At 39.6% G+C, this 26,515-nt stretch overlaps 1 pseudogene and 1 further gene; both read left to right on the top strand.

The window, feature by feature from the left end:
• The window catches only part of Igl (immunoglobulin lambda chain complex), a 233,987-nt gene that overhangs the window by 65,327 nt on the left and 142,145 nt on the right, over nucleotides 1-26,515 (top strand).
• On the top strand, nucleotides 206-519 carry Iglc4 (immunoglobulin lambda constant 4; annotated as a pseudogene). The gene is given in 1 exon segment: nucleotides 206-519. A coding segment is annotated over 1 exon segment (314 nt).

The following is a 26,515-nucleotide window of genomic DNA, read 5'->3' as shown; positions in this document are numbered from 1 at the left end:
AAGGGTGTGTCAGGTGATGTGTCACACAAATGCATGGGTTTATAATTCCTAGGCACATAGGGTATAGGTAGAAGAAATTCATACACCATCTTCTGTACTCTTTATGTTCAAACATGGTCACTAAACCCAAAAACACTTTACATATCGCCTCCAGGATCCCTACTGAAAGACCAAGATTCTGACCTTCTCTTTTTCCATCTTGCAGGCCAACCCAAGGCTACACCCTCAGTTAATCTGTTCCCACCTTCCTCTGAAGAGCTCAAGACTAAAAAGGCCACACTGGTGTGTATGATCACTGAGTTCTACGCAGCTGCTGTGAGAGTGGCCTGGAAGGCAGATGGTACCCCTTTCACTCAGGGTGTAGAGACTACCCAGCCTCCCAAACAGAGGGACAACATGGCTAGCAGTTACCTGCTCTTCACAGCAGAAGCGTGGGAATCTCATAGCAGTTACAGCTGCCATGTCACTCATGAAGGGAACACTGTGGAGAAGAGTTTGTCCCGTGCTGAGTGTTCCTAGGTCATCTGACCCTCACCTTACCCACAGAGGCTGAGATCAGAAACATGCCAAAGTATGCCTTTAGTATTTTTGCCTATCATAGCCCTTATCACTACCCTCAAAACGCACGATAAAATGTCTGTTCACAACCTGTAATTCTCCTCTAGTTTATTTGTTTTAGTGTATATGTCACTGGAATTCAGAGTAATTTGTGGGATGCCTGGCACCCTGTACTTTGCAAGCAAGGTCATAACCTGCATCATCATCCCAGGTACTGCCACCTTCACACGCACACAGTTTTCTAAATGCTCATCTGGACATCTGATCACACCATAGTATTATACAAGTATTATAGACTTCCAAAATTCTATTCTTTCACAGACCTAATCATGTGTCAATTCCATTTCCAACAATCTATTAGTGCCTCATTATCATGTCTTAAAATTGCAACTTAGAAATAGGGACAATTCTGTATGAGATCACAATTTCTATCATTCAAGTCAAAACATATAGTAGCAGGAAATTGGAAGTTTATCATAATCTATCCAGTCAAGCAAACCAGGCTAAAGATAGTGTATGTAGGGTTCATGAAGGTTTCTACTTTAGAACTAGATTTTAGGATTTCTTATATAATGTCATAGCTAAGGGTTACAGGGTTTGCTAAATATCTGGGTATCCTACAGATAACAAGGTTGTTCTTAGAATTTCCATCCCGCCAAATCTCATTACTTCCCTGGCTCAAGTCATAATAATTCAGTGTGTACCTGTTTCCTAAGGTTTTCCCAGGCCTCTACAAATGAACTAGGTCAACCCATTAAAATACAGACATTGTTCAACACCATTGCTCTATAGTTCTTTAGTATTTGGACACAGGAAAAGTGTCCATAAGTGATTCTTGTTGAGGTAGGATCCTTTCTCAGGAGTCCTTTTACATCAGAAAGGAATAATGTTGTTTACACATATCTATACATATCAAAAATCCATAGTGTTTTGCATCCTGGCACTATCACTTCTTGCTTCTTTATATTTAAGCATTAGAAAGATGGCTTTTGTTTCTTAGCCTATTCAACTTATGTGTGTCTTTTGGTTAGAGAGTTAAAATCATTAATATTTAAGGCTAATATCAAAAGGTATTTCTTGATTATTCTATTTTTTCCTATTTGTGTTCTTGGCTTTATTTTTGTATCACTGAACAATCTCTCTACTATGTTTCAGTAATTATAGCTTTACTTTCTATTTGAAAGAAGTTGAAAGATAGCTTAAAATAATAATAATAATAATAATAATAATAATAATAATAATAATAATATTTCTTAGGGTGTTGGAAACTGTGGAGTCCACAGGTCACTCTGGTTCACATTCAGTCAGAAGATACAGCGTCAGAGTTGCTTGAGCTGGGATTCAGTTTTTGTTCCACTCACAGCCCAAGATGTCCCTAAGTGTTTTTTATAGACATTATGATTGTGGCCTATAAGGCAGAGAGTACCTTTTAACAAAGAAAGAGGACTCATCACTGCCCTCTAAAAACAACAAATACATAATGAGAAGCTATTTCATTCTGCTTTCAGATGAGTGGTGACCTCATAAGATCTACCACTTCTAGATTCAGGGATTACAGGGGAAATGAGAGTGTCCCTGTAGAGTCTTTCTACTTTTCTAGTATTCACATTACAATTGTGGGCTGGAGTTATGAGCTCTAAGATTTTCCTCTCCTACATTTATTTATATTATCCCAGTGGTTCTCAATCTGTAGGTTGCAACTCACTGGGAGAGTCAAATGGCCCTTCTACAAAGGTTGCCCAAGACCTTCAGAAAGCACAGTTATTTTACATTATGATTCTTCAGAGTTACAAAGTAGCAACAAAAATAATTTTTATAGCAGGAATTGGGAATAGAGCAGAGACTGAGGGAATGTGTGACCAATAACTAACCCAACTTGAAACCCATCCCATGGGCAAGCACTACTCTCTGACACTGTTAATGATACTCTGCTATGCTTGAAGACAGGAGTCTAGCATGGTGATTTTCTGAGACAAGTCACCCACTTTCTGACTCAGACTGATACAGATACCCACATCCAAACAGTGAATGGAACTTGGGATTCTTCTTATGGAAGAATAGAAGGAAGGATTGCAGCTCCTAAGAAGATAGGAACTCCAACAGAATCAACTAATCAACTAATCTAAAAATCAACAGAATCAACTAATCTGGACCCTTGGAGCTCTCAGACACTTAACCACCAACCAAGAACAAGGTGATTCTAGGCCTCCCTGTACATATGTAGCAGATGTGCAGCTTGGTCTTCATGTGGGTCCCAAACAACTAGAGCAGAGCTATACATAAAGCTTTTGTCTGTATGTGGGATATGTCCATCTAGCTAGACTGCCTTATCTGGCCTCAGTGGGAGAGAAAGTGCCTAAGCTTGAAAAGACTTGAAGTTCTGAGGGGGTGGGTGATCCCAGGGTGTCCATCCACACCTGCTCAGAGGAGGAGAGGGAATATGTGAGAAATTTTATGGGTGGGGCCAACCAGTAGGTGGGCAATGAGCAGAATGTAAAGTAAATAAGTAAAAAATGAAAAAAAAATGATGGCCGGGGTCACCACAATATTAGGAAGTGAAATAAGGGATCACAGCATTAGGAAGGTTGAGAACTACTGTAATAGCCCTTCACTCTGAACTCAATCATTGACCAATAATATACTTATTATAACCAAAAATATTTTCTTTCTTTCATTTCTTATTTCATACTTAGTTTCAATTGTCTTTAAGGTCCCAGAGCAGAAATCATGGAATTTTGATTTATAATAGAGAAATGGCTTCAATGCCATGCATCCCTCAGGGGATCATCATGAAAGGGACCTTCCTCAATCACACATTCCTTTTCTTAGCCTTTATTATACCCAAGTCTTTCCTAACAAGCTTATTATAAGCAAGCATCATACACAGTGCTATTCATATTGCTAGTAATGTATCCACCTATATGTTTAGGATAACATGAGGCCCAGTGATGTCTTTAACTAAAGGCTCATACCCAAGGTTAAAAGGAAATTGCACTGTGAGATTTCACCTCTCCATCTGCCCATTCACCCAACCCACTGAGGACAGAGTTCGTTTCTTTTTCTGCTGGAAATTGTAATCCAGAGGAACTCATTGTCTCTGAAAATCAAACATGAGATGGAGACCTTTCTTACTTGAGGAGAAAATAGGTATAATTATACAGCTTGTAGTTAGCTACAGCTAGTAGTTAGCCACAGTGGGGAATAGAGAAGAACTAAAGATAATTGGAAGTACAGCTTCATTTCTAAGGCAGATACTTACAGGTAAGTTGACCCAAAGCCAAAGCTACACTTTTCACATGGGTATAAGTTGAAATACTTACATACATCTGAGACACACAGTCAGAAAAACATTTTACAAGTGAGAACTAAACAAGTTGGCATTATCAAAAAACCATGGGAAACTCCTATGAAATGCATGACATATTTTTGCAAAATAATAATTCACTTTCAAGTATCTTTGATTTACCAAACACAGATGATATATTGAAGTTAATTCCATGTGTTCCATATCCCCCCTTTAAATATATCCATTTTATTCTGAAAATCAAACATAATAAAAATATGATTACTATTCATAAACAGGAAATACAAATATTTCAATGGATAAACAATTAGCAGTGTCTTTTTCAAACCCTGCCCAAATGTCATGCATGAGGTTCTTTGATTATTTATGGTGCTGCTGACATATTTTCATTGATTCTAGGAAAACAAAAGGAACTTTGAAATAGAGACTCCTGAATGTGTTCACAACCTACTATTGCTTGGGAAGTCCTAATTTTAATCTTCTCTTTCATTACCAGGCTGGAACCTTCCCACATAAAATGCAGCCCACAGTCTCTGCCTCCCTGATATGTCAATTAGGGGTTTTGTCTCTAAATTGCTTATACAGTATTTCTCATGAGGAACAGATAAAAACCACAGAGTGGCTTTTTGGAAAGGGTGTTTTCAGTAGAGGTGGCTACATCTCAGAAAGGCATCTTGAACTGAATGTCTTTTTATAATAATTAATGAATTCTCATGTTGATATCTATGCACATAGCAAGCTATCATGCATGGCTGTCTTGAGACATAGTTTTCCTTTCCTTTCCTTTCCTTTCCTTTCCTTTTTGTTTGTTTGTTTGTTTGTTTGGTGGGGTTTTTGGTTTTTTTGGGGGGGTCGTCTTATTGTAGTTTGCTTTTAATGTATTTTTAAATAGGTATTTTCTTCATTTACATTTCAAATGCTATCCAAAAAATCCCCCATACCCTCCCCTACAAACCCCCTCCCACTTCTTGGCCCTGGTGTTCCCCTGTACTGAGGCATATAAAGTTTTAAGATCAAGGGGCCTCTCCTCCCAGTGATGGCCGACTAGGCCATCTTCTGTTACATATGCAGCTAGAGACACGACCCCTTTAGCTCCTTGGGAACTTTCTCTAGCTCCTCCATTAGGGGCCCCATGTTCCATTCAGTAGCTGACTGTGAGCATCCACTTCTGTGTTTGCCAGGCACTGGCATAGCCTCACAAGAGACAGCTATATCAGGTTCCTTTCAGCAAAATCTTGCTGAAAATCTTGCTGGCATATGCAATGGTGTCTGCATTTGGAGGCTGATTATGGGATGGATCCCTGGGTGCGGCAGTTTCTAGATGGTCTATCCTTTTGTCTCTGTAACTCATTCAATGGGTATTTTGTTCCCAATTCTAAGAAGAGGGAAAGTGAGCGCACTTTTGACTTTGTTCTTCTTGAGTTTCAGTGTTTTGCAACGTGTATCTTAGGTATTCAAAGATTCTGGGCTAATATCCACTTATCAGTGAGTACATATCATGTAAGTTTTTTATGATTGGGATACCTCACTCAGGATGATACCCTCTGATACCTAAACCACAGAAAGATCCAACAAAGATAGAGAACTTCAGACCAATTTACCTTATGAATATAAATGCAAAAATTCTCAATAGAATTCTCCCTAACGGAATCCAAGAACACATTAAAGCAATCATCCATCCTGACCAAGTAGATTTTAGTCCAGGGATGCAGGGATGGTTTAATATACGAAAATCCATCAACGTAATCCATTATATAAACAAATTCAAAGACAAAAAACACATGATCATCTCGTTAGATGCAGAAAAAGCATTTGACAAGATCCAACACCCATTCATGATAAAAGTCTTGGAAAGACAGGAACTCAAGGCCCATATATAACCATGATAAAAGCAATCTACAGCAAACTAGTAGCCAACATCAAAGTAAATGGCAAGAAGCTGGATGCAATCCCACTAAAATCAGGGACTAGACAAGGCTGCCCACTTTCTCCCTACCTATTCAACATTGTACTTGAAGTCCTAGCCAGAGCAATTTGACAACAAAAGGAGATCAACGGGATACAAATTGGAAAAGAAGAAGTCAAAATATCACTTTTTGCAGATGATATGATAGTATATATAAGTGACCCTAAAAATTCCACCAGAGAACTCCTAAACCTGATAAACAGCTTCGGTGAAGTAGCTGGATATAAAATCAACTCAAACAAGTCAATGGCCTTTCTCTACACAAAGAATAAACAGGCTGAGAAAGAAATTAGGGAAACAACACCCATATCAAAAGTCACAAATAATATAAAATACCTTGGTGTGACTCTAAATAAGGAAGTGGAAGATCTGTATGATTAGATCTTCAAGTCTCTGAAGAAAGAAATTAAAGAAGATCTCAGAAGATGGAAAGATCTCCCATGCTCATGGATTGGATTAATATAGTAAAAAATGGCTATCTTGCCAAAGGCAATCTACAGATTCAATGCAATGCCCATCAAAATTCCAACTCAATTCTTCAACGAATTAGAAAGAGCAATCTGCAAATTCATCTGGAATAACAAAAAACCTAAGATAGCAACAACTCTTCTCAAGGATAAAAGAACCTCTGGTGAAATCACCATGCCTGACCTAAAGGTTTACTACAGAGCAATTGTGATAAAAACTGCATGGAACTGGTATACTGACAGACAAGTAGACCAATGGAATAGAATTGAAGACCCAGAAATGAACCCACACACCTATGGTTACTTGGTATTCAACAACGGAGCTAAAACCATCCAGTAGAAAAAAAGAAAGCATTTTCAACAAATGGTGCTGGAACAACTGGTGGTCATCATGTAGAAGAATGTGAATTGATCCATTCCTATCTCCTTGTACTAAGGTCAAATCTAAGTGGATCAAGGAACTCCACATAAAACCAGAGACACTGAAACTTATAGAGGAGAAAGTGGGGAAAAGCCTCGAAGATGTGGGCACAGGGGAAAAATTCCTGAATAGAACAGCAATGGCTTGTAATATAAGATGGAGAATTGACAAATGGGACTTCATGAAACTGCAAAGCTTCTGTAAGGCAAAAGACACTGTCAATAAGAGAAAAAGGCCACCAACAGATTGGGAAAGTATCTTTTCCTATTCTAAATCAGAGAGGGGACATATATCCAATATATGTAAAGAACTTAAGAAGGTAGACTCCAGAAAATCAAATAACCCCATTAAAAAATGGGGCTCAGAGCTAAACAAAGAATTCTCACCTGAAGAATACCGAATGGCTGAGAAACAACTGAAAAAATGTTCAGCATCCTTAATCATCAGGGAAATAGAAATCAAAACACCCTGAGATTCCATCTCACACCAGTCAGAATGGCTAAGATCAAACATTCAGATGACACCAGATGCTGGCAAGGATGTGGAGAAAGGGGAACACTCCTCCATTGTTGGTGGGATTGCAAGCTTGTACAACCACTCTGGAAATCAGTCTGGCTGTTCCTCAGAAATTAGATATAGTACTACTGGAGGATCCTGCAATACCTCTCCTGGGCATATATCCAGAAGATGTTCAAACTAGTAAGAGAGACACATGCTCCACTATGTTCATAGCAGCCTTATTTATAATAGCCAGAAGCTGGAAAGAACCCAGATGCCTCTCAACAAAAGAATGGATATAAAACATGTGGTACATTTACACCATGGAGTACTACTCAGCTATTAAAAAGAATGAATTTATAAAATTCCTAGGCAAATGGTTGGACCTGGAGGGCATTATTCTGAGTGAGGTAACCCAATCACAGAAGAACTCAAATGATATGTACTCACTGATAAGTGGATATTAGCCCAGAAACTTAGAATACCCAAGATATAAAATACAATTTGCAAAACACATGAATCTCAAGAAGAACGAAGACCAAAGTGTGGACACTTTGCCCCTTCTTAGAATTGGGAACAAAACACCCATGGAAGGAGTTACAGAGACAAAGTTTGGAGCTGAAACAAAAGGATGGACCATCTAGAGACTGCAATATCCAGGGATCCATCCCATAATCAGCCTCCAAATGCTGACACCATTGCATACACTAGCAAGATTTTGCTGAAAGGACCCTGATGTGGCAGTCTCTTGTGAGACTATGCCCAGGCCTAGCAAACACATAAGTGGATGCTCACAGTCAGCTATTGGATGGATCACAGGGCCCCCAATGGAGGAGCTAGAGAAAGTACCAAGGAGCTAAAGGGATCTGCAACCCTATAGGTGGAACAACATTATGAACTAACCAGTACCCCGGAGCTCTTGACTCTAGCTGCATATGTATAAAAAAATGGCCTAGTTGGCCTTAACTTGAAAGAGAGGCCCATTTGACATACAAACTTTATATGCCCCAGGACAGAGGAAAGCCAGGGCCACAAAGTGGGAGTGGGTGGGTATGGGAGTGTTGGGGGAAGCGTATGGGGGACTTTTGGGATATCATTGGAAATGTAAATGAGGAAAATACCTAATTAAAAATATTTTTAAAAATGAATAGATGATGAAAACCTGGTACATATGTAAAATAGAATACAGTTCAGCTCTGAAAAAGAATGTAATAAGAACTTTTCAGGTAAATTTATAGACATAAAATGTATAATTTTCTAAGTGAGATTATAAAATCTCAGAAAGAAAGAACTCGAATTCTCTCTTACATGTGAATCCCAAATTATGCCAAATTATTTTATTGCTTTATAATATTAAAATGTATGTATCATATATGTAAACTAGGATACATGTGGTAATTTATAATATCTAGGAAAAAGAACAGGAAAGGATAAATAGTAGGCAGTGAGGAAGAACTCAATATAGGTTATGAACACGATCAGGAAAGGATATAAAGCTACTTTTCCATGGTTTTAGCTCAGTAATTGGTTTTTAGAGATTTTTGGAGATTGGTTAGTGTGTAAAATGTATTTGATAGTTTAGGTGTAAAATCCAGTGTGTGGCTAATCACCTTCAGTCTATCTACTCTTGCTGCATGATGTACTTTTAATTTGTAAGCTCTTTATAATAAAGTTTTCATTAAAATGCTGTTGATAATTGAGGAAAAAATGTCTTATAAACAATATTATGAAATATATTTATAATGATATGTTATGATTGCTTGGTAACTAAACACAGCAAAGGTTACTGTAACACTTTACTTCTGTTTTATGTTTTGTTTGTTTTTTTTTGTTTTTTTTTGTTTTGTTTTTTTACTTTGTGTGAAGCTTGGACAGTGCATCACATAAGCCAACTCATAATATGCTTTGTAAAACAAAAACCCTTTGGTGAAAACAAAGATATGAAAAGATTTTAACGTAATTGCATAAATGTAGGAATAAATTGTTCACTTTAAATATTTCAAAAGGTATAAAAATCACATTTGTAGATACCAGTAAGACATTAAACAAATTCCCTCTCATTATTTGGGGTTGGACCCTGAGACTTTAATATGGTAAGCCAGAGTTTAATCTCTGACTTCCATCCCAAGACCTATTCTTTACTTTTATTGTGAGACAGTATGTATGATACATTGCTTAAGCTGGCCATGAACTCCCTCTGCTTCAGCTTTGACTACCAAAGTACCTGGGGGTGTATAGAAGCACTGACAGGACCAGCTGTAAGTCTGTCTAGAGAATTCCACACTTACACCTTAAGTATACGCTTCTGCTCCTTTCATTTTTTAAAAGATATTTTCTTCATTTACATTTCAAATGCGATCCTGAAAGTCCCCTATACCCTCCCCCTACTCTGCTCCCCAACCTACCCACTTCTGCTTCCTGGCCCTGGCATTCCCCTGTACTGGGGCATATGAACTTCACAAGACCAAGGGCCTCTCCTCCCATTGATGACCAACAAGGCCATTCTTTGCTAAGTATGCAACTAGAGACACAGCTCTGGGCAGGATAGTGGGGGGAGTACTTGTTACTTCATGTTGTTGTTCCTCCTATAAGGTTGCAGACCCTTTTAGCTCCTTGGGTACTTTCTCTAGCTCCTTCATTAGGAGCCCTATGTTCCATCTAATAGATGACTGTGAGTATCCATTTCTGTATTTGCCAGGTCCTGTCATAGACTCACAAGAGATAGCTATATCAGGGTCTTTTCAGCAAAATCTTTCTGGCATATGAAATAGTGTCTGGGTTTGGTGGTTTTATATGGAATAGATCCCCAGGTGGGGCATTTCTTAGTAAATGCCAATTTGGCTTTATATTGCCTCATCCTTAATTTCTCTTCTGCTTGATGAATCAAGATTTCAGTTACTTCTGAACAAATCTCGAAATTAACTCTCCAGTGTGCACAGCCAGAAATTCCAAGATGCATCTTTGACAGCCAGTAGCATCCCAACTGCTGTCCAGGTACTTGAGGTTTCACCCAAAACTTAGACTCCATTCTCTACAGTAGAGTGGGTTTCTGTGGCCTAGAAGAAATTGTGTATGTTGACTTAGCATCAACTATCCTGTGCTGTTCCTAAGTGAGATGTTTATAAGACTACTTATAAATCTATCTTATCCCTGTACTGAAGGTTCAATGTTTCCCAAACTAACTTTATGCAGTATTTTAAGGAATATAGTTTACCTTTAAGTGATTTGTTACTCTTTTAAAAACCTGACAGGTAGACCACCTCCATAAAGGTTGGTTTGCCTTTTAAAAAAAGTACTTTTCTTTCCCAGTCTTCCTGCCCTCTAATGTAGTCCATAAATGCTATTTGGGGTTCAGCTGCATTGGCCTGCCTTTTTGAGTCAGAAAGACATAATTTTCCCTTTTCTTATCTTCTATCTTTTACTTGTAGAGCCTAAGTATGTTCTTTTTTTATATCCTCAACTAATGCTTTGGACTAATTCTTCTTTCTTTTTTCTGCCATCATATAGCTAATCTCTATGCCAGCTTACCACCACCATTTTCCTTCAGGCACCTTCAAGATATACAGATGATTATCATCAGTAAATGCCAACTTGGCTTCATATTGCCTCATCCTAATTTCTCTTATTTTTGACGAATCAAGCTTCCAGTTACTTCTGAAAGTAACTTCACATTGTGCACAGCCAGAAATACCAAGCTATATCTTCGATGGCCAGTGTCATCCTGACTGCTGTCCAGGTGCTTGAGGTTTCACCCAAACCTTAGGCTATATTCTCTACAGTAGGGTTCCTTTTAAATTCTAATATACTCTCAAGTTTCTGTTTGTGCCTATTATTAAATATTATAAGTAATACATCTAAGAACCCAAAGAGGGGACCCCAATTTCCCAGTGTCATATATCTCTCCTGGGATTACTCAATATTCCTGGTAACAATATTTCTGGTGATTAATTCTTTAATTAGCAGAGGAAAAGGACCCATATCTGCACCTCTGGACAGCATCAATATCATTCCCAACATTTGTACAAAAGCCCTAAGAACCAGATATTTCAAAGATTGCACATGAGGTTCTCTGTGAGGTGATATAGGGAAATCAAACTCCTGTGTAACTACGTTGAGGAATTTCAGACAAGGCTTGGAAACACAAGTACAGGAACACAATGTACAGTAACATGGTCAGGTTCACACTTGTTTGAGTTTTCCTGAAAAGTCACATTGTCAATGAGGACTACAAACATTAATTTTTCTAGCAAGTCCACATAAGCTTTTTATAGAACCACCGAGGCCTACTGGCCTTTAAGCATTATAACAAAACAAAACAAAACAAAACAAAAAAAACCAAACCTCTTTTTTTTCAATTTTTATTAGATATTTTCTTCATTTACATTTTAAATGCTATCCTGAAGATCCCCTATACCTTCTCCCCACATTCTTCTACCCTACCCACCCACTCCCACTTCTTGGCCCTGGTGTTCCCCTGTACTGGGGCATATAAACTTTGCAAGATCAAGGGGCCTCTCCTCCCAGTGATGGCCGACTAGTCCATCTTCTGCTACATATGCAGCTAGAGACACGAGCTCTGGGGGTACTGGTTAGTTTATAGTGTTGTTCCACCTATAGGGTTGCAGACCCCTTCAGCTTGTTGGATACTTTCTCTAGCTCCTCCACTAGGGTCCCTGTGTTCCAACCAATAGATGACTGTGAGCATTCACTTCTGTATTTGCCAGTCACTGGCATAGCCTCACACAAGACAGCTATATCAGGGTCCTTTCAGCAAAATCTACCTGGCATGTGCAATGGTGTCTGCGTTTGGTGGCTGATTATGGGATGGATCCCCGGGTGGGGTAGTCCCGTACTTCCTCTCCTGGGCATATACCCTAAAGATGTTTTAACTGGTAATAAGGACACATGCTCCACTATGTTCATAGCAGCCTTATTTATAATAGCCCGAAGCTGAAAAGAACCCAGATGTCCATCAACAGAGGAATGGATACAGAAAATGTGGTACATTTACACAATGGAGTACTACTCAGCTATTAAAAACAATGAATTTATGAAATTCTTGGACAAATGGATGTACCTGGAGGATATCATCCTGAGTGAGGTAACCCAATCACAAAAGATGTCACTTGATATGCACTCACTGATAAGTGAACATTAGCCCAGAAACTTAGAATACCCAAGATACAATTTGCAAAACACAAGAAAATCAAGAAGGAAGACCAATGTGTGGATACTTCATTCCTCCTTAGAATAGGGAACAAAATACTCATGGAAGGAGTTACAGAGACAAAGTTGGGATCTAAGACAAAAGGATAGACAAAAAAAAAAAAAAAAAAAAAACTTGATTTTTTTTTTGAAATTCTGTTTTATGCCTTCTGTACTGGCTCCATTTCTTTGTTCCTGTTCTTGGGAGTCACATGAATCCCTGACATGTTTCAAATTGGCAGTCCTCCTATTTTCACCTGTCTAGTGCTGTCCTCTGATATAGCTGTCTCTTGTGAGATTATGCTGGGGCCTAGCAAACACAGAAGTGGATGCTCACAGTCAGCTATTGGATGGATCTCAGGGCCCCCAATGGAGGAGCTAGAGAAAATACCCAAGGAGCTAAAGGGATCTGCAACCCTATAGGTGGAACAATATGAACGAACCAGTACCCCAGAGCTCTTGTCTCTAGCTGCATATGTTTCAGAAGATGGCCTAGTCGGCCATCAGTGGAAAGAGAGGCTCATTGATCATGAAAACTTTATATGCCTCAGTACAGGGGAACGCCAGGGCCAAAAAGTGGGAGTGGGTGGGTAGGGGAGTCGGGGGGAGGGTATGGGGGACTTTTGGGATAGCATTGGAAATGTAAATGAGGAAAATACCTAATAAAAAATATTAAAAAAGAAAAAAATGAAAGGAATTCTAGTAAGAAAAAATATAAAACATTGAGCTAACACAATAACTTTGAAATTTTAAATTTTTAATTATAAGATCACATTGTATTTTCTGTCCATTTACAAATTTCAGAAGTATTATACAATATAGAGATGAAAATTTTATCCAGATTTTCTAAAAATTTTAGTATAAAATAATTATCTGCATTTAGACTTATTAAAAAGTCTAAGTAAAAAAAAAAAGACTAAAGAAGATACAGGGGTCAAAAAAGCTGGTCAGTGACTAAGGGAAGGCTATTGTCCACATCCCCCAAAGTTATGCCCTGATCTGTGCAGCAAACAAAGGAAATTTGTAGAGAAATCCCCAACAAACTCAGAAATCCTGTGTGCCCTGAGGCATCCAAGAGCAGACTTTATGTGGAAGGGATCAGACATTTGCCTAGGAATTTCATGAATTCATTCTTCTTAATAGCTGAGTAGTACTCCATTGTGTAAATGTACCACATTTTTTTGTATCCATTCCACTGTTGAAGGGCTTCTGGGTTCTTTCCAGCTTCTGGCTATTATAAATAAGGCTGCTATACACATAGTGGAGCATGTTTCTTTCTTATTAGTTGGAACATCTTCTGGATATATGCCCAGGAGAGGTATTGTGGGATCCTCTGGTAGTACCATGTCCAATTCTGAGAAACCGCCAGACTGATTTCCAGAGTGGTTGTAAAAGCTTGCAATCCCACCAAGAGTGGAGGAGTGTTCCTCTTTCTCCACATCCTCGCAAGCATCTGCTGTCACCTGAATTTTTGATCTTAGCCATTCTGACTGGTGTGAGATGCAATCTCAGGGTTGTTTTGATTTGCATTTCCCTGATGATTAAGGATGCTGAACATTTTTTCAGTTGTTTCTCAGCCATTTGGTATTCCTTAAGTGAGATATCTTTGTTTACCTCTGAGCCCCATTTTTTAATGGGGTTATTTGATTTTCTGGAGTCCACCTTCTTGAGTTCTTTATATATATTGGATATTAGTCCTCTATCTGATTTAGGATAAGTAAAGATCCTTTCCCAATCTGTTGGAGGCCTTTTTGTCTTATTGATGGTGTCTTTTGGCTTACAGAAGCTTTGCAGTTTCATGAGGTCCCATTTGTCAATTCTCGATCTTACAGCACAAGCCATTGCTGTTCTATTCAGGAATTTTTCCCCTGTGCCCATATCTTCGAGGCTTTTCCCCACTTTCTCCTCTATAAGTTTCAGTGTCTCTGGTTTTATGTGGAGCTCCTCGATCCACTTAGATTTGACCTTAGTACAAGGAGATAGGAATGGATCAATTCACATTCTTCTACATGATAACCACCAGTTGTGACAGCACCATTTGTTGAAAATGCTCTTTTTTTCCAATGGATGGTTTTAGCTCCCTTTTCAAAGATCAAGTGACCATAGGTGTGTGGGTTCATTTCTGGGTCTTCAATTCTATTCCATTGGTCTACTTGTCTGTCAGTATACCAGTTCCATGCAGTTTTTATCACAATTGCTCTGTAGTAAACCTTTAGGTCAGGCATCGTGATTTCACCAGAGGTTCTTTTATCCTTGAGAAGAGTTTTTGCTATCTTAGGTTTTTTGTTATTCCAGATGAATTTGCAGATTGCTCTTTCTAATTCATTGAAGAATTGAGTTGGAATTTTGATGGGGATTGCATTGAATCTGTAGATTGCTTTTGGCAATATAGCCATTTTTACAATAACAACAGATAATTTGAGGCAGTTCCAGAGCAGAGTCTGAAGTAAGAGGTTTGTATGAGGAATAAACTTTGAATGTAACTTCTAATTTGGGACTTTAACTAGAGGTTCACAAATCTTACAGCTCAGGAGATTTATGACACCAGGGCCTAGATCACCAGGCCTGGAATAGAAGGAATAAAAAGCTCATTCTGGCCATATGTACCAATTTGAAAGGTGTCAATGTCTTGAGCTTTACTGTCTTCTATGCCATTTACAAAACTTGGTAACATTCAAAATCAGAACAGGCATTTAGTAATCCTGTGAAACCAATACCTAGGACCTTCATTCCACTGCAGTGAAATCTCCAGAATCAGGTAGAATGGGCTCCTATCTAACTTAACTTAGTCCAGAGCCTTTCATCATGAAACAGGGAAACATGTTCGTCACAGTAAGGCACCTGCCTGTGCTCACACTGTGTGGAGTGCTGCCTCCTTCCAGGCAATGGACACTCTCATATAGAGGGATTTCTATTCATCATGCCAGTCTCATCTTGAGGAATGCAAAAAATCAACCAGCAATGAGAGCTGACAATGAGGATAAGCTGACATACAGGTACTATTATCAACCATCTACCAAAAACTAAGAGTGTGGATAGACAGCATTAAAGAGTCTAACAGAGCCTAGATATCTCCTTGTTTTGAAGAATACTCGAGTTGTTATACAGGAATAGATGCTACTTGCTCAATCTTTATCAGAACTGCACCCTGAGAAATTAACTTCCCCTCTGTGGTTTCCCTGTCTGTACTAGGGGGTGAGTATCAATCTGTCCAGGAAAGTGTGGAGTCATAGATTAATTGAACAGGAGCCTAGAGTATCCCTGGGCAGTGGGGATACTCAGTAATCTTCAGCTACCACTATCATCTCCTGAGATATTGCATAGGCCTGCCCTATAAAGGTAACAACCCTTCCCTAGAGCTTCACATTCCATCTGACCAATGAGCAGTTGAGTCATAAGTGTACACTACTGGGAAACAATTGATTTCCTATATGATAGAGTTGGCCAGGAATATAGGTTCTTCACTTGGTAAAGCAGCAATGTTTGAAGTTTGGCATATAGTAATAGTAAGAAGACATTACAAGCTCTGTGGAGTAGGTTGGGGCAGAGAGATGAACCTAGCTGCTTTACTGAGCCCACTATGACTGCAGCTGGCCACCCTTGAGAATCCACAAGCTAAAATTAGATCTGTGATAGCTGAAACAAAAACTCATGATCACAGAAAAAGAGAAATAAAAGGAAGTGAAACCAAGTCCATGACCAGCAAGGCATGGCCAGTAGGGGCAGGTGTGTCATTGGAGGGGCAGGGACCAGTTTTGAAAGTGTAGATGAGAGGTTGTGCATCTCAATGTTAGGGGCAACAGAGCCCCTTTGTACCTCATCCCCACTTTCATTCACATTCTTTGTGATGCTACACTTTGGCTGTCTCCATATACCAAGCTCAATAATGAATACTCAAATCCTGGAAGTTCATGGCCCAAAGATCTTTGTGACCAGACAGTGGTGGTCATGTGTGCTATCAGAGCACAAAGGAGTAAGCAACTTGGGTAGAGCACAAAACTCTCATGTGAACAGATATGAATGATTGAACAAGCACCAAAGTCTCACTTCTTCAGACTCTGTGATACAGAGGGATATTATCTGGCCTTTAAGGTACACTGACTTTGTTCCTTATGTCTAGAAGGTTGTAAACAGCCTTCCTATTATCCAATACTATTTCTTTTGGCAATCAGTCATGGAACCAACATGTGGAAACATATAGACAAGAGTTCATTGCTTTAGTGGGACATGGTATGGATGACTAGTGTACATGTGGTTTCAGTGGCTTGGAGCATTACCTGAATAGGTGTCAACAGAAGGAAACACTGTCCTACAGATCCAGGAAAAAATATCACTTTTATTTAAAGACAAGATTTCCTCTAGATAAAAGTCTAAATAGATCCACACAACATACTCTCAAGTTTGTTTCCAGTGGAAATTTGACTTTTTATGCTTTCCCATGTTTTCTCATTCGTCACTGAATGGCTACAGTCTTTATACTTGAGGAAGAAATGAATGGACTGATGTAAGAAGCAATATTTTCTACAAATACTCTCTGAGAAGAAATCAAAATACATTTGTAAAATGATATACAGAATATTTCTTCAAAGAGGTCCAAAGATTTGGGCAGGACATGATGGCAGATGATTATAATCACAACCATTGGTGAATAGGACAGTAGGGTAATCTGAGATGGAAATTCTAAGATTAGCTTTGTCTACATAAGAATATTCATCTTGCATACATATATAAACACATGAATAAAAGTGTGACAATTGGTGCTAGCATATCTGGATCTGGATCTACGATTACTGTCTATATGCATATGTATATATGCCTATGTAGGGGCAGTAATATTTTTGTTTGATGATCTGACTTTTCTATTTAATTACCAACAAAAATTCATTTTTTTACTTCATGAAATGTGAATTTTGTGGTTTCTAATGAATACTTATTTTCTGTGTGTTAATCAAGTGCACAGGATTTGAGATTGTGCTGAGGAAGAGAGAGAACCATTTCTATTGGTAAATGTTATAATTTCTGAACATACACATGGAAAGAAGTTCTTACAATGCTAAATCTTACTTTATACCATAAGCTATAAAACTCAAACAAAACTTTAGCCAGTAAATAAAAGCACATACTGGAGAGAATGTTATTGGACCATAAAAACTGAGCAAAGGGATTGCAGGAGTTATGACCTTGAGGTAGGCATTGGCAGAAAGTCAATTAGTGCTAAACAGTCAAAAATCACATTAAAAACACAAAGGTTAATGCCAAAATCAAAAAGGCAGCAATTTCACATCAAATTTTCAGCAATCTCTTTCTCTTTCCTTAGTTAGTTAGCACTATGAAAGAACCTAGAGTGTTCCACTTAATAGGTGAATATTCTACCACAGAGCTACAACCCCAGCCCTTGCTGTGACTTATTTTGAGGCAATGTCTCACTATTTCCTACGTGTCCTCCATACCAGCTAAACTTATTAGCTTGTATCACTAGGTTGACAGCTTCAACAGTTTCTACAAGAAAATTTAAAATCCTTCATAAACATTGAAGCAACTGACATGGATGTATAGAAAGGGGGGAACATTTTCACTACTGGCAAGAGTGTACATGAGTGCATACTATAAAAATTAGTGTGTATGTTCCTCAAAAAGTTAGAAATGAATGTACCATATAATCCATTATGGGGTATATATCCAAAGGACTCTTTAATCTACTGCACCTGGTTAACAGTGTTCAATGCTACTTGATGAACAGTAGTCAAGAAATGAAAATGTCAAAGAGGAACACTCCTCCATTGTTGGTGGGATTGCAGGCTTGTACAACCACTCTGGAAATCAGTCTGGCGGTTCCTCAGAAAATTGGACATAGTACTACCGGAGGATCCAGCAATACCTCTCCTGGGCATTTATCCAGAAGATGCCCCAACTGGTAAGAAGGACACATGCTCCACTATGTTCATAGCAGCCTTATTTATAATAGCCAGAAGCTGGAAAGAACCCAGATGCCCCTCAACAGAGGAATGGATACAGAAAATGTGGTACATCTACACAATGGAGTACTACTCAGCTATTAAAAAGAATGAATTTATGAAATTCCTAGCCAAATGGATGGACCTGGAGGGCATCATCCTGAGTGAGGTAACACATTCACAAAGAAACTCACACAATATGTACTCACTGATAAGTGGATATTAGCCCAAAAACTAGGATACCCAAGATATAAGATACAATTTGCTAAACACATGAAACTCAAGAAGAATGAAGACTGAAGTGTGGACACTATGCCCCTCCTTAGAAGTGGGAACAAAACACCCATGGAAGGAGTTACAGAAACAAAGTTTGGAGCTGAGATGAAAGGATGGACCATGTAGAGACTGCCATATCCAGGGAACCACCCCATAATCAGCATCCAAACGCTGACAGCATTGCATACACTAGCAAGATTTTATTGAAAGGACCCAGATGTAGCTGTCTCTTGTGAGACTATGCCGGGGCCTAGCAAACACAGAAGTGGATGCTCACAGTCAGCTAATGGATGGATCACAGGGCTCCCAATGGAGGAGCTAGAGAAAGTACCCAAGGAGCTAAAGGGATCTGCAACCCTATAGGTGGAACAACATTATGAACTAACCAGTACCCCGGAGCTCTTGACTCTAGCTGCATATGTATCAAAAGATGGCCTAGTCGGCCATCACTGGAAAGAGAGGCCCATTGGACACGCAAACTTTATATGCCCCAGTACAGGGGAACGCCAGGGCCAAAAAGGGGGAGTGGGTGGGTAGGGGAGTGGGGGTGGGTGGGTATGGGGGACTTTTGGTATAGCATTGGAAATGTAAATGAGCTAAATACCTAATAAAATGGAAAAAATGGAAAAAAAAGAAATGAAAATGTCCTAGATGTCTATCAACTGATGAATGGATTATGAAAATGTGCTACAATTAGGCATAGGATATTACTTAGTAGTTAGAAAGATAAAATGGTGAAATTCATATGAGTGGATCTAGAAACAACCTTTCTGAGACCCAGAAAGACCTGTATTAATTTTTATTTTCATATGAAGAGGTCATCTGTGAATGCCCAGATATATCTGTGTCATTTAGAAGACCCATAATGATCAAGAAATTAGTAAGGAACATTTTTTTTGCAAGAAGGGTCTTTAATGGTAGGTAAATAGAAGGCAGCTATATAGTTTTATAACAGGTTAAGGTAGAATAATTAAATGAGAAGATTTAAATTAGGGTGGTGTTTGGGATGCAAAGAAAAGGAAGAAATACTGGGAGCGATAAATAACACTAAAGACACCATCACCACCACCACCACCACCACAGTTTAAATGAAATTACACTACAACTGAGTATCAACGTCCCTACTAGTATTATAGGCTAAAATGTCTAGTTCCAAGAAGGGGTAACCTCCTCTGAAGTTGTTGGTAATTGAGGTCCCATATACCCTGAAACATTACAGCCTATGCAAAAATTGATGATAAACTCCTATTGTTGAAGATACTACATACTTGAATCTCAAAACATGGAGAAATCATGTTGGTACTTAACCTGGACACTTTATCCCTTACTGATTATCTTCCATTGTGCTATTTATGGTGCCAGAGGACAAATATAATCATCAGTTTTATCTATCTGTAAATGCCATGAGCAAGCTATAACAATGACTATCCTGGCAAGGTATGTCTACTGGTGCAGAAGTGGAACAAATATCATGGGAGTAGAAAATCACTTCCTGTTTGGATTTAGACTCAACAAGATATAACCAATTCCTACCTCCTTTATCCAGAACTAGAACCTGTGGTTAGGCAGATCATCATCCCTAGCAAAGAAACTACTATTACTACTCTGCTAAATGTGCCTAGCATTAAACCAACTCTTAAAAGATTGATTCTTATATCTGTAGGTTAGTGCATGTCTTAGTCTTCATCAGAGATTCTCTTTTTTGATAAGGCAATTAACACAGAGACTCACGACTGGTCCAGATGCAGAAAATTATTACAGCATACAGAAGGCCTGTGCTAGCTCAAGCTAAACAAAACATGATTATATTAGATGGTCAGAAAGTCCTGCCTCTAGCTAAGAAATTATTTGTAATTGATACCTACTGGGAGAGAGTTTTCTTTAAGAATGCAAACACGGGAAGTTGATTATGTTCTAGAGGATGGTCACACACCCAAGAGTATATGGACAGCAAAAATGAGATTCAGTGGGTTAAAATGAATTAAAAATAAAACTAAAATTTGGTGAGTCAAGAATGAGGGATTTTAGCCGGGTGTGGTGGCACACGCCTTTAATCCCAGCACTTGGGAGGCAGAGGCAGGCAGATTTCTGATTTCGAGGCCAGCCTGGTCTACAGAGTGAGTTCCAGGACAGCCAGGGCTATGCAGAGAACCCCTGTCCTAAAAAAACCTGCCATACCCGGGGATCCATCCCATAATCAGGCTCCAAACACTGACACCATTGCACACACTAGCAAGATTTTGCTGAAAGGACCCTGATATAGCAGTCTCTTGTGAGGCTATGCCCAGGCCTAGCAAACACAGAAGTGGATGCTCACAGTTAGCTATTGGATGGATCACAGGGCCCCCAATGAAGGAGCTAGAGGAAGTACCCAAGGAACTAAAGGGGTCTGCAACCCTATAGGTGGAACAACAATATGAACTAACAAGTACCCCCACCCCCCCACCCCCGCCGGAGATTGTGTCTCTAGCTGCATATGTATCAGAAGATGGCCTAGTCGGCCATCAGTGGAAAGAGAGGCCCCTTGGTCTTGCAAACTTTATATACCTCAGTACAGGGGAAAGCCAGGGCCAAGAAGTGGGAGTGAGTGGGTAGGGGAGTGAGGCAAGGGAGGGCAGGGGGGACTTTTGGGATAGCATTGGAAATGTAAATGAAGAAAATATCTAATGAAAATTTAAAAAAACAAAACAAAAAAAAACAAAAAAAAATAAAGAATGAGGGATTCTCTAGGAGAAGATGGTATCAAAACATAATATAGGAAATTCTCAAACGTCATTATTCACAGTGCACTAAACTAAGATTTTACATAGAAAATGGACCACTAAAGCCCACTCAAATTCATTTGGGATGTGGCATAGCAGTGCACAGGTGTCTGTTATCCAAAGAAAGTCCCCGTCCAGAAATAGGAGCCTACCTTGGATTGGCAGGCTTGACTTAGTTTACCCTAGAATAAGTTCACTTGAAGTGAGCAGTCCATAACAAAGGAAACTATTTATATGTTAAAAAATAAAAATAAAATAAAACAGGAGAATTATCTAATAAAAATAAAAAGGAGTAAAGACTTGGACACACTGTACTGGATTCAAAAGAATACCTCAAGATCAGTGGACACCCAAACAAACAGGAGACTTATAACTGACTTAGCAAAACAATGATGGATGTGTCATTTGCCCTTTGTTCTTCCAGGGAAGCATTATGTTTTAAGTGATGTAAAAATGATTGGGTATATTTCACAAAGAATGTTTTAAATGTCTCTGACTTTTTTTTATCACAGGAGGGACCACTTCTGACTTTCTGAAATACTTTCATATAGATGTATTTACACATATTCCTGATAACTCACAAAATTAAAATTATACTTTGTTTCATAGAGGTGAAAAGGCTACAGCCTACTCTCATATTAATAACTTTGACATGTTGTGTCTTTAAAATAGTTATGTTGAGATTAACAATTGTCTCTTGTGTTAAAAAAAAACTGTTGTTCTCACAAACGCTGTCTAGTGTTGTGTCAGCTTAATAGTAACTAGAGTTATTTGGGAAGAGAGAACTTCAACTGAGAAAATGCTCCCAATAAACTGTTCTTTGTGAAAGATTTTGGTGAATTGTCTTAATTGGTGGTTGAAGTGGGAGGGTCAAGATCATTATGGCTCATGCCACTTTCAGACCTGTAGTCCTCATTGATATAAGCAAGGAGTCTGAGCAAGCCATGGGTAGCAAGACAGTAAGTTGTCTTCCTCCATGTTCTCTACATTAGTTCCTGCCCTGACTTGCCTCACTGATTGAGTATAACCTGGGAATTGTAGGATGAAATAAACCCTTTTCTTCCCATGTTGGTTTTGATCTGGGTGTTTCATCACAGAAATAGAGCCCTAACTAAGACACAGGGTACATTAAAAGCTCTCTAAATTTGGTAGGGTCAAATAATGCACAGTACCCCATATCTTTGCTGTCTCTACCTTGTGGGACAGTGGACCATGCCACCAGAGAGAAGAATGGTAAAGTTGTAGCAAAGTTCAGAACCCCAATAAAACCCATAATTGAGAACTTCATGAGTTGGACTTAGCTTTCACCAGATTACTGTCCTGGGACACATGACAACATGGAGGAGCATGACAATCAGTCACATAGAGACAGCACATAAAGTCCTTCCCCCATACAGAAAGAGCATCCCTAACCGATCCAATAGGAAGCATCTACCCCTAGATCCCACCCCACTCCAAAATTTTTATAAGGTCCTTGTCCTTAAAGAACAACATGCACGAGTTATTTCCTGTCTTATGCAGCAATAACAATCCATGGAAGAGTTTTCTCTCCTGAACCTTTTGTAGCTGGACCTAGATTCCACACAACAAGCCAGATTTGTGTACTTGACAACAGCCAATTCCTGCTCAGTGGCACTGACTTCAACTTTGGATTCTAGTTGCCTGCTGCATTTGCTACCTGCCACCAATTCTGGGGCAGTGGCTGTGGCAGAAGAGGCCTGGCAGCCTGCCTTACTCTGGCTTCCCCTTGGAGAACTGTAACACTTTGATCATTCTGGCCATGACAGAGCCCCATGAGACCTCTCTCTCCCACTGTGCCCCCATATGCAGACCAGCACCACGTAATACTGCTGTAGAGGTAGTTCCTGATGTATTATAAAATGGCTTTCTCTTTTGTGCTTACAAACAAGATGAAGCTCCTTTGTCCTGGAAAGATTAATAATAACACCTGTCTCAAAAGGCCCACTGACTTGTTGGATAACAGCAAAAAAAAAAAAAAATTCTTTATAACAAATTTGATGACAAGGTACATCTGTATATAGCTTTATGACCAACTTAATAATTCCACCTATATTAAGATTCTTAAACCTTGCCAGCAGAGTCGCCTGAACCTTGCCAGTGGAGTCGCCTGACACCCGCAAGGGCCCACACAGGATTCCCCACGGGATCCTAAGACCTCTGGTGAGTGGAACACAGCGCCGGCCCCAATCCAATCGCACGGAACCTGAGACTGCGGTACATAGGGAAGCAGACTACCCGGGCCTGACCTGGGGCACAAGCCCCTTCCGCTCCACTCGAGCCCCGGGCTACCTTGCCAGCGGAGTCGCCTGACACCCGCAAGGGCCCACACAGGATTCCACAAGGGATACTAAGACCTCTAGTGAGTGGAACACAACTTCTGCCAGGAGTCCGGTTCGAACACCAGATATCTGGGTACCTTCCCTGCAAGAAGAGAGCTTTCCTGCAGAGAATACTCTACCCACTGAAACTAAGGAGAGTGCTACCCTCCCAGGTCTGCTTATAGAGGCTAACAGAGTCACCTGAAGAACAAGCTCTTAACAGAGACAACTATAACAGATAGCTTCAGAGATTACCAGATGGAGAAAGGCAAACGTAAGAATCCTACTAACAGAAATCAAGACCACTCACCATCATCAGAACGCAGCACTCTCACCCCACCTAGTCCTGGGCACCCCAACACAACCAAAAATCTAGACCCAGATTTAAAAACATTTCTCATGATGATGATAGAGGACATCAAGAAGGACTTTCATAAGTCACTTAAAGAATTACAGGAGAGCACTGCTAAAGAGTTACAGGCCAAGCCTTGAAGATATGGGCACAGGGGAAAATTCCTGAACAGAACAGCAATGGCATGTGCTGTAAGATCGAGAATTGAAAAATGGGACCTAATGAAACTCCAAAGTTTCTGCAAGGCAAAAGACACCGTCAACAACACAAAAAGACCACCAACAGATTGGGAAAGGATCTTTACCTATCCTAAATCAGATAGGGGGCTAATATCCAACATATATAAAGAACTCAAGAAGGTGGACTTCAGAAAATCAAATAACCCCATTAAAAAATGGGGCTCAGAACTGAACAAAGAATTCTCACCTGAGGAATACCGAATGGCAGAGAAGCACCTAAAAAAATGTTCCACATCCTTAATCATCAGGGAAATGCAAATCAAAACAACCCTGAGATTCCACCTCACACCAGTCAGAATGGCTAAGATCAAAAATTCAGGTGACAGCAGATGCTGGCGTGGATGTGGAGAAAGAGGAACACTCCTCCATTGTTGGTGGAATTGCAGGCTTGTACAACCACTCTGGAAATCAGTCTGGCGGTTCCTCAGAAAATTGGACATAGTACTACCGGAGGATCCAGCAATACCTCTCCTGGGCATTTATCCAGAAGATGCCCCAACTGGTAAGAAGGACACATGCTCCACTATGTTCATAGCAGCCTTATTTATAATAGCCAGAAGCTGGAAAGAACCCAGATGCCCCTCAACAGAGGAATGGATACAGAAAATGTGGTACATCTACACAATGGAGTACTACTCAGCTATTAAAAAGAATGAATTTATGAAATTCCTAGCCAAATGGATGGACCTGGAGGGCATCATCCTGAGTGAGGTAACACATTCACAAAGAAACTCACACAATATGTACTCACTGATAAGTGGATATTAGCCCAAAAACTAGGATACCCAAGATATAAGATACAATTTGCTAAACACATGAAACTCAAGAAGAATGAAGACTGAAGTGTGGACACTATGCCCCTCCTTAGAAGTGGGAACAAAACACCCATGGAAGGAGTTACAGAGACAAAGTTTGGAGCTGAGATGAAAGGATGGACCATGTGNAGACTGCGATATCCAGGGAACCACCCCATAATCAGCATCCAAACGCTGACAGCATTGCGTACACTAGCAAGATTTTATTGAGAGGAGCCAGATGTAGCTGTCTCTTGTGAGACTATGCCGGGGCCTANCAAACACAGAAGTGGATGCTCACAGGCAGCTAATGGATGGAGCACAGGGGTCCCAATAGAGGAGCTAGAGAAAGAACCCAAGGAGCTAAAGGGATCTGCAACCCTATAGGTGGAACAACATTATGAACTAACCAGTACCCCGGAGCTCTTGACTCTAGCTGCATATGTATCAAAAGATGGCGCTAGTCGGCCATCACTGGAAAGAGAGGCCCATTGGACACGCAAACTTTATATGCCCCAGTACAGGGGAACGCCAGGGCCAAAAAGGGGGAGTGGGTGGGTAGGGGAGTGGGGGTGGGTGGGTATGGGGGACTTTTGGTATAGCATTGGAAATGTAAATGAGCTAAATACCTAATAAAAAATGGAAAAAAAAAAGATTCTTAAATGAATAGTGGCACACATGACTTCTCAAGCTACTGAGGCTTAGATAAAAACAAATTCGGTCCCAAGTATGTAAGTCTACACAAATTTCAGTACTAAAAGGCAGAACACTATTGTTAAAGACCCAGTATCTAATAAAAATAACTCATATTTTACAAAGAATATAAAAGAAATTCCCTAATCTGGTGAGAGAATTTTGAAAGAATCCTATTGCAAACACTGTGTTCCATAAAAAAATTCTTCAAAAATTCCAGCAAGACAAGTCGCACATGGCCATTGTCTCCCATGCAAGTGTAAAGGGGAAAATGTGAAAAAAAAGAAAGGAATTGAGAAAGGATAAGAAAATTGCTACTTAGTATAGTTAAGAAATCTCTGAATTCTGAGGGGAATTACTTGATGGAGACATCCCATTTAGACTTTCTCTCCCTGTAAAGTCTGATTATGGGTTTCTCCATCTGTTCCCATCTGCTGATGGAGGAAACCTCTCTGATGCAGACTTAATAAGGCACTGACCCATGAATATATTCAAATATCAGTAGGAGTCATTTTACTGACACTTATTTTTTAGATAAGTAGTGTTTGATATTACCCTACATATCTGGGATGTCTAGGTTCTTGGTTACCCTAGCAATGTTATGTGTGGGTATTATCTCACAGAGTGATCCTTAAGTCAAGTCAAATCAGATATTGATTGGCTACTCTTACAAGTTCTGGGCCACCA

This window comes from Mus musculus, chromosome 16 (assembly GCF_000001635.26).
Source record: "Mus musculus strain C57BL/6J chromosome 16, GRCm38.p6 C57BL/6J".
Classification (NCBI taxonomy): Eukaryota; Metazoa; Chordata; class Mammalia; order Rodentia; family Muridae; genus Mus; species Mus musculus.
This window is presented reverse-complemented; position numbering and strand designations above follow the sequence as displayed.